Source organism: Vombatus ursinus, unplaced genomic scaffold (genome assembly GCF_900497805.2).
Source record: "Vombatus ursinus unplaced genomic scaffold, bare-nosed wombat genome assembly UNPS02010304.1, whole genome shotgun sequence".
Classification (NCBI taxonomy): domain Eukaryota; kingdom Metazoa; phylum Chordata; class Mammalia; order Diprotodontia; family Vombatidae; genus Vombatus; species Vombatus ursinus.
In genome coordinates, this window is record NW_020950082.1 from 4,664,052 (window position 1) to 4,682,948 (window position 18,897).

General features: G+C 38.0%; 1 protein-coding gene across 1 annotated transcript in view; it reads left to right on the forward strand.

The window, feature by feature from the left end:
- Positions 1 to 18,897, forward strand: part of DOCK9 (dedicator of cytokinesis 9) — a 359,630-nt gene that overhangs the window by 261,168 nt on the left and 79,565 nt on the right. The window contains exons 29-31 of the mRNA XM_027854137.1: positions 3,262 to 3,440; positions 4,478 to 4,591; positions 13,788 to 13,908. Of these exons, the coding sequence (XP_027709938.1) occupies positions 3,262 to 3,440; positions 4,478 to 4,591; positions 13,788 to 13,908 (414 nt within the window). The remainder of the gene's footprint in view (positions 1 to 3,261; positions 3,441 to 4,477; positions 4,592 to 13,787; positions 13,909 to 18,897) is intronic.

An 18,897-nucleotide genomic window follows, 5' to 3' on the forward strand; every position in this document is an offset into this window, starting at 1 on the left:
ACTCCAAAATAATTTGATTTTGGAATATAGATTTTGGAATGCAGATGTGAACAATCAGGTATACTCATTCCAATACACATACAGAGGTTCTCAACAAAGAGAAACTCACCCCACACTGTGGCTGACCCAGACTATAAGCTTCGTGAGGGTAGGTGCTGTATCTTAAGAATCTATCACCCCCAACATCTTTCATAGTACACTGCATACGGTAGATGCTTAATAATTGAAATATCCATTTGCTATACTACTACAAACATTAGATACTTAATGATTTGACTTGACTTCATTTGAGAAGGCATAGTGGGCCTGTGGAAAACATTTTGTTGTTCTGTTGTATCCAACTCTTCATGGCCCCATATGGGATTTTCTTGGCAAAGGTTTTCTATTTCCTTCTCCAGGGGATTAAGGCAAACAAAGGTTATAAGTGACTTACCCAGTGTCTAATAAGTGTCAGAGGCCGGATTTGAACTCAAGTCTTCCCAACTCCAGGCCTTGTACTCTATCCACTGCATCACCTAGCTGCCTTGTGGAAAACATACTCAGGGATAATTAAGATTTGTCTGTGGAAGGTACAGTCACAAAGAGTGAAAGCAGTCTTTGCTTTCAAGGAATTTAAGAACAGTCAGTCACTTAATAAGCTTCTCCTATGTGCCAGGCACCATGCTAAGCACTGGGGATACAGAAAGAGGCAAAAGAAAATCCCTGCCCTCAAGAAGCTTGCAATCTAATGGATGAGACAATAAGTGTGTACAAACAAGCCATGTACAGAATATATAGGAAATAGTTAATAGAAGGAAAGTGTTAAAAGGGGGAAAGGATTTGAGAAAGGCTTTGGGAGGATGGGATTTTTGTTGAGACTTGAAGGAAGCCAGAGAAGCCACAGTCAGAGATAAAGAGGGAGGGAATTCTGGGCATGGGGGACAGCCAGGGAAAGTGCCCAAAGCCAAGAGATACAGTGTGTTTTCAGTATTAAGTGCTGACATGCGCAGTTTCAGCCCAGTAATTATGTAGCCTTTTACATCTGGGCCATTTCTGCTTACAGCAGAAGAGAGGTAAAAGTTCTTATTCTCGCTCTTTAAAAAAGTATTGATTTGTTGTCCAAAGAATTCATCTAATCCACCCCTGGAGTTTCTGTATCTGTAGGGAAGCTGTCAAAGCACTGTTTTTCCCCTTTGGTGCAAAACAGCATTAGCTATTTCTCTCTTTCTGTCTTTTACCTACCTTTTCCCCCATTTTTCTTTTTTCTCTTCTTTTTTTGGTCTCTTCTCTTCTGCCTCTCCATTTCCTCTCTTCTCTCCCTCTCTCCCTATCTCTTTCTAAACTTTTTAAATATTTGTATGACACCTAAAGGTTATTTAGTACACTAGAACCCTACTTTCTATAATACAGTGATATTTTAGCCACATCTATATACACTAACAATTGATGTTTTCATTGAATAGGTCTTTATATGAAAACAACAGTTTTCAGTCATATGAATTAACATTTCAGTGATACTTTTGAAATTTTATTAATTTGTTTCCATCTCCTTAAGATGTATAGAGCATACTAAAGTAGAGTAATGTAAAATCATGAATAAGAACCCTCTTTTAATAATATCCTTTCATGATTTTTTAAAATATTATCATTTTAAAAATATTATCATTATTATTTGCCAACTAAAATAATCCAGCAATTAGATCCTAGCTAATAGATTTTTGAGAAAATATTTGGGCCATTGCAGGTGACCACCCTGTCAATAATTCTATTCCAATACTTCCTTCTCTGGTCATTTTCTCATGTGTTGCAATTTACAGGAACCTAAGATCAAGTGATATCTCTTAGCTATGATTCTCTCCCCAATGTCTCCACATTGACATATCGCATGTAAGGCTGATTCCTTTGAGAGATTAAGTGGATCTAATCTCTGACCCATGGTTTGGAGTTCTCGATTTGGTATTAACTAAACTTTAAAAGTAGTCATTCTGTAAAGATAAACATTCTCTGTGTTCTGCTTGATTTACCTGGAGAGGGTCATAAACTTTAAGTTCATCTTACAAGTAGACCTAGGTGGCAAAGTGGATAGAGAACCAGTCCTGGAGTGAGATAGGACCTGAGTTCAAATCCAGCTTAACTAGCTTAACTAGCTGTGTGACCCTGTGCAAATCACTTCACCCTCTTTGCCTCAGTTTCCTCATCTGCAAAATGAGCTGGCGAAGGAAATGGCAAACCACTCCAGAATCTTTGCTAGGAAAACTCTAAATAGGGTCAGAAAGAGTCAGACATGCCTGAAATGACTCAACAACGACGATATATAAGTAGACCTAAGTTTGTATGGTGAGGAATTAAAATCACTATCTCCATTATTTTTCAAAAAAAAAAGTCATGAAGGTGATAATAACATTACTTTCCCCCAAAATAGATGATGTGTTTGCTTCTCTCTCTCATAGAATATGCTTTCAGTTAATATTTGTTGTTAAGCTTGCTGATGGTTTGTTAGTTTGGTTTGTGGTGTGCTGTTCATTTTAGTTTAAGCTTCTATTGATCTTGTTTGCTTTTAGAGAAGCATAAATATTGATTAGATGATGAGTGCATTGCTGTCACTGTATGATTAATAAAGTAACTTCTGATTTACATAGCTCATTAGGTTAGCGTCAGTTCATATCCTCTGTTCACATTCCCCTTTGGAATTTAATGGAATGCACATCGTGCTAATAATGACTAAAACAGGAAAAGAATAAATGTGGTTGTTAGAAACAGGTGGATATACCAGAATAAGACAGTTTATTCAACCACCACACATTAAATCAGTTTTCTTAATTACATGCATATTAACTACATGCATATTACATGCATATTAACTACAGATGGCTTCTATCCTTCCATTGAATAGAACTATGACAAAACAGTTTAATTTTTATTTCACCATAACAAAATTTCATTTTCATGCTGTCTGTACCGTATAGTATATTAAAAATCAGTGTAGACAATGACTCATTAACTTAGTAATTAAGTTAGAAGCAATTTGTTACAAAGCCAAATCAAGGATTTGTATTTAAATGAGTTCTTCATTCTTAAAAGTTAAGCAAACATGAAAAGAAATTGGTTTCTTTATTAGAGCAGTCTTCTGCTCAATTAACCCTTAAAGATTTGAAGCTAAATCTAATAATTTAACCTATTTTGGCATGAATATAGTTGCGATAAGTAAAAAGGGAGAATTTTTTTTTGATTAAAATCATATTGCTTGTGCTCTAATTAAATTAATGTTCATTCTTATTTTAGATCTTCAGCTTGACTATTCATTAACAGATGAGTTCTGCAAGTACCATTTCCTAGTGGGCCTACTGCTAAGGGAGGTGGGAAATGCCCTACAAGAATTTAGGGATGTCCGGCAGATTGCAATTAGTGTGCTGAAGAATCTGTTGATAAAGCATTCTTTTGATGACAGATATGCTTCAAGGGTGAGTTTTCTGCAACAGAAGATACAGGGTTATAAGAAGTGGGTTTGTTTTTCAGGTTTTATGAAGAGTTTAGCCACTTATAGTTATCAGAATGTTCTATCTCCTCCCCTTTGCTTCCTGGGACCCTTAGTTCCCTTCAAGGTTCAACTCAAATGACATCTATTTACAGAATTCCCTTCCTGATTCTCCTATTTGATAGTGACTTTCTCCATTGTGGTTTTGATGCGGGTCGGCATAAGAAATTAAATGGGAATTTTGTGGAAACTGCAGACAACATGTGAAAGCCAGCAGACGACATAGAAAAAGTTTAGAAACTCAGAAATGCATAAAATGTATGTAGTATTGTATAACATCAACCCAAACTTTACAATAAGGTGCTGTAAACATCCCATAAAAGAAAAAGAGAAAATTTAGACTTGTTCTCAGGTACAAAGGGAAGGCCAAAAAATTGTATGTGAATTTTCCAGGTCATGGGGGTGCCATGCCCCTAACCCCTTGTGATGTGGAAGACATAACTGTACCCTTCTTCCTCCATCGCTGTGTCTTGATTGTTCATATGTCCGGTATTTATCTGTAAACATATTGTATTTCCAAATCCCTTGAGGTCAAGGGCTGTATTTGTATCCCCAATGCCAAGCATGATGCCTGGCACATAGTAGGTGCTTAATAAGTACTTATTGATTGAGTGCTTGATAAACAATGTGCCCATAGAACATTAAATGAAACTTATATGTCTAATAATTTTCTCTGTTAAGTTACAAGACTGTTAGATACCACACTAGAGCAGAGCATGCTAAGCTCACGGCCTAAACCAGAGTAAAATTCAATTGGAAAGTGTTTAACAAAATAAGTTTTTAAAAATTACCACATGAGTAATGTTAATTTATGGATTTCTAAGTCAGTAAATGGCCCCCAAAGATCCATTTCTCTTTGAGTTTGACACCACTGCTATAGGTGAAGACTTCTATTGAAAAATCATCCTTCTCTTATGTTCTTGTGATGCGGTAAGCGAGCCTCAGGTGTTTGTCTTATTTCAGAGCCACCAAGCAAGGATCGCTACTTTATATCTACCTCTGTTTGGCCTGCTAATAGAAAATGTCCAGCGAATCAATGTGAAAGATGTATCGCCCTTCCCGGTCAACCCCAGCACCGTAAGTGAGCATTTTGGTTGGTTTATTATTTTAGTGGTTCAGTAAGATCTCAGTGAACTGCAGTGAGTGGGGAATGGGATGTTCTGGTTAATCAGATTTTATAGTCATTAGAATTTAATTTTCAGGTTCAGCCCTCACACTTTTGCCTCATTCTAGAACTAGAGTATAGGGGTGGTGAGACCTCCCCTCTTTAGTGTACTTCTAATGTACTTAATTAAAGTACTTTAATGTACTTCATGTCACCTTTTCTGTATCATTTGACTATCACAGGTGTTGACTTTTTAAAAAAAAATTTAAAACATATTTTTACATATTATACATAGCTTATACATTAGACGTTCAGTTATTACATTTAGTGAGTAACCAGATGTGCTCCCAGCCATTCCAACAGGATCAAGTCATGGAAAGTCCCAGAGAACCAGAATAGCTCAGAGATGTTGGATCATAAGGAAGAAGGAAGGTAGAATATATCTGAGATAAGTGCTGACCTAAATGATAACGCTGAGGACAAGTGAGGATTGATTCTACTTCATAATCCAGGCTTTCCAACTTCTGTTACAATATTTGTTGTTGTTCAGTTGTTTCAATTGTGTCCAACTCTTTGTGACCCCATTTGGGGTTTTCTCGGCAAAGACACTGGACTGGTTTGTCATTCCTTTCTCCACCTCATTTTACAGATGAGGAAACTGAGGCCAGCAGGGTTAAGTGACTTGCCCATGGTCACCCAACTAGTAAGTGTCTGAGGCTGGATTTGAATCCAAGAAGATGAGTCTTCCTGACTCCAGGCTCGGTGTTTTGTCACTGACCCCCGTTACACTATACAAGTAATTTAACATCTCTAGGCCTGTTTTCCTAAGTAAAATAGGAATAACAACCGTTGTTCCACATACCTGGTGAAATTGTGAGCATCTAGTTTGTAAACTATATGTAATAAATACTATAGCTATTAGAGCTTAAAATGCACTAAGACTTTTGGGACATCCTGTATATGTAAGAGTTACACCCTGTATATGTGAGAGTTGGTATCAGAAGGCACTATGTAGTAATATGGATTTGGAGTTAACGTACTTGGGTTTGAATGTTCGTTGCTTACTTTTTGTGTGATGTTGGGTAATAACGTCGCTGGGATACTGTTTGCTCAGCTATGAGATGAAGTGATTAGATTAGTGGTTCTCAAACTTGATGGTCTCAGGACCCCTTTACACTCTTAGAAATTATTGAGGACCTCCCCCACTCGCCAAGAGCTTTTGTTTATATCTGTGTTCATTATAGTTCAAAATGGTTATATCTATATTCATTGTAGTTCAAAATATCAATTTTAACTTTGTATTATTTTTATTATTGTTGTTAAAATATTTTTGACCTCACAGAACCCCTGAAAGGGTCTCAGGGACCCCCATGGTTCCCTGTACCAGATTTGGAGAACTGCTGGACTAGATAATCCTATAAATCCCTTCCAGTCCTCCGATCTTATCATGCCTCGTATCTGCAAATGTTCTTCTGCTGCCCAACAAAGCCAAAATGTCTTTTTAGATATCAAATGTCTCTTTTGTCACTCTCAGTGTTGTTAAGTCAGTCCCCTGGAAATGTATTTGCTTTCTCTTTCCTGTTTCAGCCTCCTGTCATCTGTAATAGGATTCATTCTTCTCTGGACTCTTAAAACATTTATGTACTTCATCCCTTTTCAACTCTCAGGACTCTTCATTCCCAAGATCACGATGACTTATTTCGTCTTATTCTTTCTCCTTCCTTCATAAACTTTGGCTTTTGGGGTGGGTCTCTAACTTATACTTCAGTTGCCTTTGGAGTCATAGCCCACCCTTTCTTTTTTAATTCTATCTTCAATCACTGACGTCAAAAGTCTTTCACTCGGGCTGATTCAGAAGGCAAATGCAGGTGTCTCTCCTTTTTCACCTTTCCATCTCTCTTTAACAGACACTGTCTTGCCTTCCAAGGAATTTGACATTCTATTTATCCTCCAGTATCTTCCACCTGGCCCTCTGCCCTCACCCCCCCGCCCCGCCCCAATCTTAACCTTCATCAGGATTGGGCTCAAATATTGTCTCTCCTCCATCAGACCTTTCCTGATGTCCCCAGTGGCTAGTGATCTCGCCTTCCCTACATTCCTTTATACAGTATTTTCTTTGTATACACAATACATCTCAAAAGTCTTAGTGTGATTTTTAAGCTGTAAAACCACACTTAGACTTTTTGGAATACCCTCTACTTTGTAGTTCTTTATATATAAATGTGTCTTCCTCTCAATAGAAAAAACTCCAGGAGGGCAGAGACTTGTTTTTTTCGTTTTTTTCTTTGTAACTTCAATACCTAATACAGTGCCTTTTCTTCATAAATGTTTCCTGGATTGAATGACCTGTCTCCTTGCTCCTGCAAGGAAATAGAAAGCCTTAAAGATCTTTTTAACGTCTTCATTCTTATTTCTGTTTTATGAGTAAAAATAGTAATTCATTGTTCAGTCGTTTTTCAGTTGCGTCTGACACTTTGTGACTCCATTTGGGGTTTTCTTGGCAAAGATATTGGAGTGCTTTGCCATTTCCTTCTCTAGCTCATTCTACAGATGAGGAATCCGAAGCAAATAAGGTTAAGTGACTTGCTCAGGATCACACAGCTAGTGAGTGTCTGAGGCCAGATTTAAATTCAGGAAAATGAGTGTTCCTGACTCGAGTTATTGCTTTTAGTGAGTGACCAGAGACTATAATGTGCTCCCAGCCACCCCAACAGTATCAAGTCATGGAAAGTCCCAGAGACCCTCAACTTAGAATCACTGGGCCACCTGGCTGCCCCAAAATAGTAATAGCTAACCTTTACATAGCACTTCAAAACCCTTTACAAGTATTATCTATTTGATGCTCACAGCAACCCAGTGAAGTAGATGCTGTCATTATCCTCATTTAGAAGAAGAGGAAAATGAGGCTTAGAGGGGTTATGTGACTTGTCTAGAATAATACATCTAATAAATATCTGGGGCAGAATTTGAACTCAGTTTTTCCTGGTTCCCAGTCCTGTGCTCCATTGAGGATACCACCTAGTTTGCACATTTGACATTTCTTCATGTGCTACTTTCCTGGTTTTTCTTTTTAGGTCCTTGGCCTTTACCTTTTCTGTGATCATCTTCACATGTTCTCACAAGTTGTCATTTTAGGCTTGTGAAATTTTCTACTTTCTAGTGCAACACAATCTCTTTTCACTAATTGTTCTCCTGTGGTCCTGTAGAACTTTGAAGCTTTTTCTCTCTTGTCATCCTCTGCCTTATTCAAGTTGAGAGACATAGACTTTAACTGTATATCATGCTTAACTTTCTCTAATGGCTATTACATTTTATTATGAAATATCTTCTACCCATGTTTGCCCTGTTACTGTTATAGAGCAGGGATTATTAACCTGGGGTCCACAGACTCCTCGGACTTCCAAGTCTACCCTCAAATTTATCTCTAACCAAGGATAGATTTCAGGGGATTTATGAACTTCAATGGGGGGAAAATACATCTTCATTAAACTCTAACTGAATTTTAGCATTTTCTTTAATTATTTAAATTAAAATGAGAAGAGGTCAGACCTGTGTCCATGACCCCAGAAAGGTTTCAAACCCGTTTTCTACAAGTACATAAAAAAAAAGATCCTATCAGCTGAACAACATGGCTATGTGGGGAGAATCTTAGCTAATTAACATGTAAGAAAATTGCCACCAGAAATGAATTAATCTTAATAGTAATCATAATAATAAACATTATACGGTGCCATGTGCCAGACGCTATGGTAAATGCTTTATAATTATCTTCTTTGATTCTCACAATTATGCTGGGAGTCATTTTTCAGTAGTGTCTGACACTTTGTGACCCCATTTGGGATTTTCTTGGCAAAGATATTAAAGTAGTTTGCGATTCCCTTCTCCAGCTCGTTTTACAGATGAGGAAACTGAGGAAAACAAAGTTAAGTGACTTGCTCAGGATCACACTGCTAGTAAGTTATACATTATACAGATTATACACATTATACTCATGAGGAAACTGAGGCAAACAGGGTTAAGTGACTTGTCCAGGGTCACACAGCTAATAAGTGTCTGAGGCCAGATTTGAACTCAAGTCCTCTTGACTCCAGGCCCAGCACTGTATCTCCTATACCACCTAGCTGCCCATCACATTTACCCATTTTCTAACAAAAACTTCTAAATGTCCTGCATTTGCTTTCTTTACTGCTTTCTCTCAACTTTTCCAGCATCTTTGAAATCTTCTTTCTCTTTGAAATGTAAACTAGAAATTCTCAGTGGCCCCTGTAATGTTTTTAATATAGATTATTCCTTTCTCGTGACATTACCCTCAGTTTCATTAACTTATACTCCTACGTCATCTGATTTATTATTTTTTAGAACAAATTTAAAGTAGTTCCTTCTCTTTGCAGGATTATGCCTCATTTTAAGCAATAAACAGGCCCAGCCTGGATATTACTGCCTCTTTTCCATGTCCACACTGCGGCTCTTTTGCTGTTGAATGTACTTTCCTATAAAACCTGCAAATCAACCACAGAGTAATGAGCTGTGTGGCAGCCTTGCCTTACTCTCATCTCCATTTTCATTTCATCTCCTAACCTCCATTGACCATGAGGATCCATTTAATGTCTGCACATTGTTCCATCACATTGTTTCAGAAGTTTTAGCAAGACAATCCATTCAATCAAATCCAACCAGCTCAGTTTTCCAGTAAAGGGATATATAAGGCATTGTGTTAGGTGCTGAGTGTACAGAGGGGAAACAGAAACTTTCCTTACCCTCATGGAGTTTATATACCACTGGAAGGAAGCTAGAGATTCTAAGAGGGGGAGATGATGTGGGAGTGCATTCCAGGCATGATGGATAGCCTACACAAAAGCTCAGGAAGATGGAGGTAGCCTGCTGAGTCTGGGAAATAGCAGGTAGACTGATTTAGCAGGAGCGTAAGATATGAAAGGGAGTAATGTGGAGTAAAGGAGCAGCTAGGTGGTGCTATGTGATAGAGCACTGGGCCTGGAGTCAGGAAGACCTGAGTTCAAATACGACCTCAGACAAGATCCTAGGCAAGTCACTTAACCCTGTTTGCCTCAGTTTCCTCATCTGTAAAATGAGCTGGAGAAGGAATGGCAAACCACTCCAGTATCTTTGCCAAGAAAATGGAGTCATGAAGAGTCATTCACAACTGAAACAACTGAAGAACAACAACAAAAAAAGCTAGCCCACAGAGATCTTTATGTCTAGTTTAGTGAGCCCCATTTCTTTTTTGAGTTTGATACCGTTGGATTGGATGATTTCTAGGTTTCTTTCCAGCTCTAACATTCCATGGGCCTCCAGAAACCTTAAAGCTAATTAACGAATGAGTCTGGATTTGAATTTGGCTCTCTTGCATCTTGGACTAACACTCCCTCTGACACAGACTGCTGCCTTATGAATTGAGGGTTTGGATTAGTTGCATTCAGATTCATGAAGGTTTTGCTGTATATTATAAGAGGCATCGATAGCAAAATGAAAAAGAACATTTTACTTCAGATCCGAAGACCTCGGTTCAGTTTCTGGTCCTGAAGTATTACTAACTGTGTCTCTGGGCAACCCACTTAACTTCTCTTTGTCTGAGTTTCTTCATTTGTAAAATGAGGCAAAGAGTAATTGTGCTACCTACCTCAAAGGGCTGTTGCAAGGACTTGCTTTAGAAATGTGATTTTAAAAAATTCATATCTATTTATGGGATGAAATTTCATTAAAAACTTAAACGCTGGGGCAGCTAGGTGGTGCAGTAAATAGAACTCTGGCCTTGGAGTCAGGAGGACCTGAGTTCAAATTCATCCTCAGACACTTCACACTTACCAGCTGTGTGACTCTGGGCAAGTCACTTAACCCTGATCGCCTCACAAAAAAAAAAAAAAAAAAAAAAAAAACTTAAAACGCTGAATTTTTTAAAAATTACCAGTCCTTGTGATCTTCCATCTGTTAACATGAATAGACAGCAATTGCTTTCTATAAAATTTTTAGGGGACAGGAAGTGACTCTTAAATATCAGGAAAACAAACTGAGCAGTGCTTCCTTTGCAGCAGAATGATGATTTCAGGGTCATTGGAGACAGGTGTGGAGAGAGTTATGAGCAAGTGTCCTGTAAATATTTCAGAAGTTGATTTGCTCTTTGGAAATTACTTTTCATGCCCGTTTAGAAGGTTCCTTTCCAAATGTGTTCTGTACTCATGTTGCATAAAAAAAACTCAGTCATTATCTCTCCTTTCTTCCTATTCCATTTTTTACTGGTCCTTTATTAAGGCCTGTAGGAATTACATTTGGAAAGGCTAAGCATAGAAACACTTAAAGCAGAACCACAAGAGAACTATCTTCTATAAGAAACACATGCTTCTTTTTAGCTTATGAAACTTGGTGAAAATTTGGCTTAGAAATTCGCATCCAATGACTCACACAGGGTCCTTCTTTTACAAGAGGAGTGTCAGTTTATTAAACATGAAGAATTAAACTTTGGGAAATTTTGGACTCAGAGACAAAGATAGAAATCATCATTCATCAGTTATGGTAAATTAGTTCATTTAAATTTTTTCAGATAGAAACTTGTTCTAGAATCTAGATAGATGTATTCAGATAGAAATTCAATTTTAGTAACTTCTATCTCAAAACTGCATTTGAGGACTGGTCTGTAGTATGGAGGGGTGAGAAAGAAGATACCTCCTGGGTCCTCTGCCCCATTCTGTCTGTAAAGTACAGATAGACCTTGCCTAGTTTTTCTGGGTCTAATTATTTCTTAAAAATAAATGCTTTGTGAGAAATTTAATATTAAATATCAGTATAGTTATCTAAATATGCTGTTACTGTTTACATATAAATTCATTAATTTTAACATGTAAAGGATAATGCTTTTTCAGGTTCTCTTTCCAAGTACCTGTGAGGATTTTGTGACCATTCAGTATTACTCATTTTTACATATGTGGCCTAGATGTTTCAAGGTTTTTAAAAATTCTCTTTTATGCAAGGGTAGAGTTTTGGTCCTAAGTCTATCATATATCTCATTTTTGAAGGCTTAGTCAACACATTATATTGTCTGCCCTGCCTCAAAAGTTTTAAGGAAGACCTATGGTTAATCAGGTCCAGGCTGTTCTTTTCTGGGGAAAGAGACTGAGGTTTTTAGAAGAGTTATGCTGCCATCTTGGCAATAAATGCCCTTTAAAAAAATGTTTCCAAAGCCTTCTGCATTTTTCCTTTTAGTATGAATAACTTCCCATAAATGTAGCGAAGTCCAGGTCTTTGTAGAACTGAAGCAATAATCATATGAATTTGGTTCTTTAAACATGGGCAATATTGATTAGCCTGGCAAAGTAGACCCACTTTCCCCCCTGAATTATCAAAATAATATTCATCTATTTGTTCATTACATTTATTGGGTAATTATTGTGCATGTGGCACTATGGTACATACATCCTTTGGGGAAAAGAAAAGACTCAGAAAATAATAAGATAGGGTCCCTGCCTCCATAGAGCTTTTAGCCATCAGGGGATGTAAGACATGTCCCTAAGTAACTAGTATAGGACATTGTGTAAAAGTGCATTAATAAGGATATAAATTCAGAGGAAAGATTATTTCTGTCTTGGGGAAATACGGGGTGTATTAAAAGTCTTAGTGTGGTTTTAAGGTCTAAGAGCTTTTGTAAGGCTTCAATTAATTAGGAAGTACTGTAGAGACTGTCCTATAGGAAAATAGATATGTAGGTATAAAAATTGGGAGTGAATAATATTCTCAACGTCTGATCTCATTCATGTTCATATATTTCCTTACGTACTCTACAGAGCAGAGGTTAGCTTTTTATGTGTCATGGACCCCTTGGGCAGTATGGGGACGCTTATAGAGTCCTTCTCAACATACTTTAAAAAAATGCATTAAGTAAAATGCATAGGATTACAAAGGAAACTAATTATATTGAAATGGAGTCATCAGTTTATTTATTGATGATATTAAAATATTAATATATTTAAAAAACAAGTCGGCGAACCGTAGGCTAAGAAGCCCTAATCCAAAGGAACAATAAAATGTATTGGAGGCATTTCTCTGGACCTCTTCATATTTTGTGATTATCATCACAACATTCAGGATGGTTGTTTTCTTTCATTTTCTCAGGGCTGGCTTTCCCTCTTTTCCCATCACGTGATCCTTAATGTCTTTTATGCCCTTTCTTGCTTGTGAGTTCTTTTCAATACTGGACTGCAGCCTATTTACATCCACTTTACATCTGTCCCATACCCTTTGAGTCAGCTCTCATTTGGATTCTTGAAAGATCAGGGTATCCATGATTGACAACCACTTATCATCGTATGAGGAGAGTCGTGTTAAAACTAAAGAAATCAAAAAAAAAAACCCTTTTGGCTTTGGCAACAGGGAGCAACCTATGATTGTTGAAAGTGCTAGGTAATTCCCAGTTTTGAGCCACTGTTCTCTCCCTTCCATCCTGGACTTGCCATCTTCAATACCTGTACAAGGTCATAATAATGATAGTAATAATGATAGCTCATATTTATATAACACTTTACGGTTTGCAAAGTGCTTTTCAAGTATTTCCTCATTTTAATTCTCACAGGAGGGAGGTACCGTTTTACAGATGAGGAGATTGAAGCAGACAGAATTTAAGCCAGTTGTCTAGGGATACACGACTACTAAGTGTCTGTGACTGGATTTGAATTCATTTTCCTAAATCAAGGTCTAGTGCCATCTAGCTGCCTCTGATATAGGCACTGATAGATAGACTAACTAAGGTTGAAAAAGTCAGCTCCAGAAGAAGGAGAAATAAAAGTTATTCTGCAGCTCAGCCGAAGGGGATTTTGTCTTCTTTATCTCACCTGACCAAATGAGATATCTGTAAAAGTGACATGCAAACCCAGAAACACTGTATAAATGCAAGGTATTATGATATTCTCAAATTGAAAATATGCCATGTCTCTTTTCCTTCCCTCCCATTTCTATCCTCATGTCCTTCCTCATTCTCACTTTGGTTGCCTCTTTTCTCACTTTCTCCTAGTTAGTGTGAGGTTGTTCATAGATTGTTAAGAGAAAAAAAAAAGTGCCTTCATACTCCCCAAAATGGAATGATTTTAGGTAATAAATATGAACTGTTGAGTAATAATGATGACTGGTTTTTTCCCTTTCTTTCTCTTTTTTTGGGGTTGACAGAATGCAAAGGATGAATCACTAAATATGCCAACTACAAATCCATTAGTAACCCCACAGAAATCAGGAAACACACTGGATAACAACCTACATAAAGACCTCTTCGGCGTTATCTCTGGCATTGGTAATGCTTTTCATATTGTCTACTTTCCTTTAGTTTAAACTTTCTGCCAAAATGATCATCTTTTAATGTCTGAATGAATGAGTTAACGATTTTAAAGCATGAGTTTCTGCTTTGAATTTTTTTTCTTTTTTGTCTTAATTGGGGGGAAAAAAGCCAAACCCTAGAATCTTCCAGTACTAAATCAACATAATGACTCTGATTTTCTATGAAAATGCAAGTAAAGCTTTTTTTAATAGCTGAAGTGTAATATTTAGAGCCTTTATATTGCTGTAGATTTTCATTCAGTGTTTAGCATTTTAACTTATAATTCTGTTTTTTATGCTTTCAGAAAATTAGGTTGGCTGGGGGTGATGGGTAGGGGTGGAGTCAAAGATAGATTTACATGGTCTCAATTTAGAACAATAGAGTTTTACACTGGATATAAAGGAGATCATCCTGAAAGAAATAGTGATGTATTTCTGGTGAAATTTTGCAAAATATTCTTCAATAGAGAGAGCCTAGAATGTCTTGAATTGTTTAAAGGAAGTCCTACATGAGGGGGAAAGGATCAACCTCGATAATTGGATAGGGTTGCAAATTAGGTCCCCTCCTGGATGCTGAGAGGGAAGTCTGTTACCTTGTGAACCCTTTACTGTGTGAGTTGTTGGTCCAGACCCTGGGATAGAGAAATGTTTTAAATACCTTGTAACTAAATTGTCACATACACTTTTGCAGTGTCTCTGTCTCTTTTTCTCACATCCCAGTCTGGGTTGATTTTAAATTGTATCATGGCTTGCGGATAAGCCTTGGAAAGATTTCCTGAGATCACACTATGTATGAGTTAGTAGAAAAACAAGGATGAAATCCTGGATTTCTTCACTTCCCAATGTACATTACAGGATTTTGTGAAATCTGAATTTCAAACGAGCTATCCCTATCTGAGGCTCGGATGTTGGAGAGTGTCATGGTATCAGGGACTGGAAACGAAAAGGGACATCAGAAGCCAATTAGCACAACCCTCTCATTTTACAGATTGAGAAACTGAGCCTCAGGCAGGTGTAATTACTTGACCAAGGCTTCCGGTTAGCTACAGAACTAGATTTTGAACCCAGGTCCTGTTTTCCACCTTACTGTACCAGCTGTGTGCTGACCTTGGTGCTGACCCTGGTGCAAAAAAAAAAAAAAAGCAAAACTGATTTGACCCCCTTCCCCCACTCAGTAGTTGTGTTTGAATTCTGTTGTCCATGCCTCATTTCATAGGAAGTCTCTGATACATATCCAGGCATATCCTCAAATGTCAGATATATTCTTCACCACTGAAAAATAATAAATGAAACCAAAACCAGAATTTTAAATCCCTAAATCCTTTGTTTCCCTCCATTCAGTTAGCCTGTTCATAAGCTACTTACAGTCACATTTGAACTTGTTCTTTTACTCTGTGAAAAATTCCAGTTGATTTGGGTCCAAGTACCTGTCTTCTAGCCAGACTTTTCCTTAAATCTCTGTCTTGTAGACTCTTAGTCCTGCTCATATAGCTTCCTCACCAGATGGTCTTATCTTGTTCAAGTGTGATATATACAAGAATGCCTGAAACTTGCTGATTTGTTGCTCGGGTGAAGTTTGCACTGTGATTAGCTTAGTTTTAAATAGCAAACATTGTTTGCTTCAGGTATGGCTCCTCTGCCCTCTCATTTCTCTGTTGCCCCATGCAATCTGTATGGTAATTAAAGGGGAAAGAATCTTTTAAAATCTTTATTTCATTTGCATGCTGCTTATCAAAGATTTTTTAATCATCTGTAGACTCCAACTGTTGAAAACATGAATGTAATTCTGCTATGTATGTTAGTTGATTTTGAGTTATTATACCACCATCTGTTTCCTTGAGACTGGAATGTTGGTTCTGGAGACCGGCCTGGAATTCTGAGATTTCAGGAGCCGTTTTACTTGGAGTTCCTGAGTCTTAAAATGATATTGAAAGCTTTTTTTTTTCCCCACCTAAATCCTATGTAGCACACCAGAGCTAAGTCACAAAGAGATCAGAAAGACCCTGGGATTATCTCTTGTTCTGGCTTCCGTCTGTCCACAAACTATAGAATAGCTCAGAGTTTTGTCCTCTCTTCACCTTTCTCTCCTGTGGCCTCCAGCATACATATGGTTGGTGTAGCACAGGATGAGGAAAATAAGCCTCCTGTTCTTAGAGGATTTTTTACACTTTTCAGTCTTTGTTTCTATTTTCAAATTTGCCTTTCTGCCTCTGTTCTCATTCCTGATAGAGTAGAAACAGTTCTGGACTTGGAACAGGGGGAAACATGGATTTGAACCTCTGAGCCTTAATTTCTTCATCTGTAAAATGGGGAGAATAATCATAAGATCATTGATTTAGAGCTGGAAGGGCCCTTAGAAGCCATCAAATCCAGCTCCCTTATTTTACATGACGAGGAAACTGTGACTGAGACAAATGAAGTGACACGTGCAGGGTCACCCGTCTAGTAAGTAAATGTCTGAGGCAGGATTTAAACTCAGATCTCCAAGTCCAGTACTCTATCCATTGTGCTACCTAGTTACCTCACACCTCATAGTATCTACCTCACAGTGTCATGAGGATAGAGCCTGGCTGCTGTTATTAAGCATGGGAGAAGACCTGGTATGGTGGAAAGAGTTTTGCCCTTGGTTCTGACCTAGGTTCCAATCCCATTTCAGATACTTCCTAGCTGTTTGCCCTTGGACAAGTTCATTTTTCTCATCTATAAAAAATGGAGGTGGGGGATTGGAGTTGGGAAGGAGATTTTCATGTCTTCAGTTCTAACTCACCTAGGTTACTATGATACAAAAAACATTTGCAGCATGTAAGAGTAAGCTGGTGTTATCTAAAACAATATCTGGGAACCCTGGGCCCTACCATTCATCATTGTACTTAAGTCTCAGGGGTGGCTGAAATTAAATACTGGTGCCTGGTGTCGGTTTGTCAATCAATAAACATTTATTAACATTTAATAATTACTATGTGCCAGGCACTCTGCTAAGTGCTGACGATTCAGAGAAAGGTAAAAGATAGTCTTCCAAAGAACTTACAGTCCAATGGGGAGACATCATGTAAACAAAATGAGCACGTACAGGATAAATTGGAGATAATCAACCAAGAGAAGGCACTGGGAAAGCCTTGTGACCCTGCCTCTTTCACTGAGGCGGAAGACTTTGCTTGGAATTGGAATTGCCTTTAACGTGTTAATGGTTATGCCAGAAACCAATTAATTAAGAAATGTCACAAATATGTGACTTGGTAGAAAGTTTGAGCATGAATCCGGAGCTAATTCTACCCTCTACCCCCTCCATTATAAAAAGCCAGAACTCGGGTAGGTGAGTGCTTCAGTCCCATGAACAGCTGTTAGACCTATTGAATTCCAAATGACTGGTGCCTTCCCAGGTGATCAGTAACCTAACCCCAGTAACTGTGGCTTCAAATTAATATTGTGTACCTAAGGCTGCTGCTTACGTTTGCAAGACTGCAGTGCCAAAAAAAACATTGGATGCCATCTGCAAAACCAAATGTCAGTCATTTCTGGTTAATAGCATTACCTTTGCATCTGTAATTGTTAAAGTGCGGATGTTTAAGCTTACAGCATGTTAACCTGTGGTTTTAGTGGCCTTTTGATAGTGGAAATGCTGTTCGGTGTCAGGCAGTGACCCTATCTCCTTATGACCATCAAAAAATTATGTCTCCAGAGGCATATTTGTCACACCAGCCCCATAATTTATTGCTTCAAGCAGTATGATGTCCCTAATAGAAGAATATTAGATTTGGAGCCAGGACCTAGCCTGTTACTTATATGATCTTTAGCAAGTCAGCCTCCTTCCGGGGCCTTAGCATCCTCATTGGTAAAATGAGCAAGTTTGGGCTTCCCGTATTAAGGGCTGTCATGTGGAAAGCTGATTGTTCAGTTTATTCAGTGAATGGAGTGCTGGGTTTGGAGTTAGGAAGAACAGAGGTCAGATCCCGCCTCAGAGACTTGTGAGCTGTAATGGCTTAACCACTGTCAGCCTCAGTTTCCTCATATGTAAAATAGGGATAATAGGAGCATTTACCTCATGGCGTTGTTGTGAGGACCAAATGAGATAACATAAAAGCAAACCTTATTGTTGTTTAATCATTTCAGACATGTTGGAATCTTCATGACCCCGTTTGGGGTTTTCTTGGCAAAGATACTAGAGTGATTTGCCATTTCCTTCTCCAGCTCATTTTACAGATGAGGAAACTAGGGTAAACAAGGTTAAGTGAGTTTCCCAGGGTCACACAACTAGTAAGTGTCTGAGGCTATATTTGAACTCAAGAAAATGAGTCTTCCAAGCTCTATGCACCATGGCGCCACCTAGCTGCCCTTTGCAAATCTTAAAGTGCTACATAGATGCTAGCTCTTTATTATTATTGTTGTTAGTATTGTTCTGGTTGGCCCCATGATTCAAAAATGGGAATAGTGGGTGAAAATTGCTAGGACAGATTTAGGCCTTATATAAGGAAAAAACTTCCTTACAATTAGGAACTTTCCAAAAGTAGAATGTGTTGCTTCAGGAAGTTGTGGGTTCCCTCTCATTAGAGGTCTTCACGTGATTTTTGATGACCATTTGAGGATCTTGAAGCAGGAATTTCAATAAAGATCTGGACGGGACTAGATGGACACAGATGTCTTGTCTAACTTTGATTTTAGGACAAGGTGATCTCTAAGGACCTTATCATTGTAAATCAGTCCTATGGTATAGTTCCTAAGAACTTTTGTGAGTTCTTAATAACTTTCGCTGTTGTAGTATGACAACATAGAGACTTACTTGTTCATTTTTTTTTAATTGTGGTTGCTCCGGGTAAAGGTACATTTTATCTTCTTTGGGGAAAAACAAAAACAAAACAAGAATACCCAATTGGTTCCGCTTCAGGAGCACTCTATTCTGAAGTAGTATGGCCTCTTTGGGGTCTTTGGGATCAAGGTTACTGTGTATATGAAGCTGTACTTTCCATGC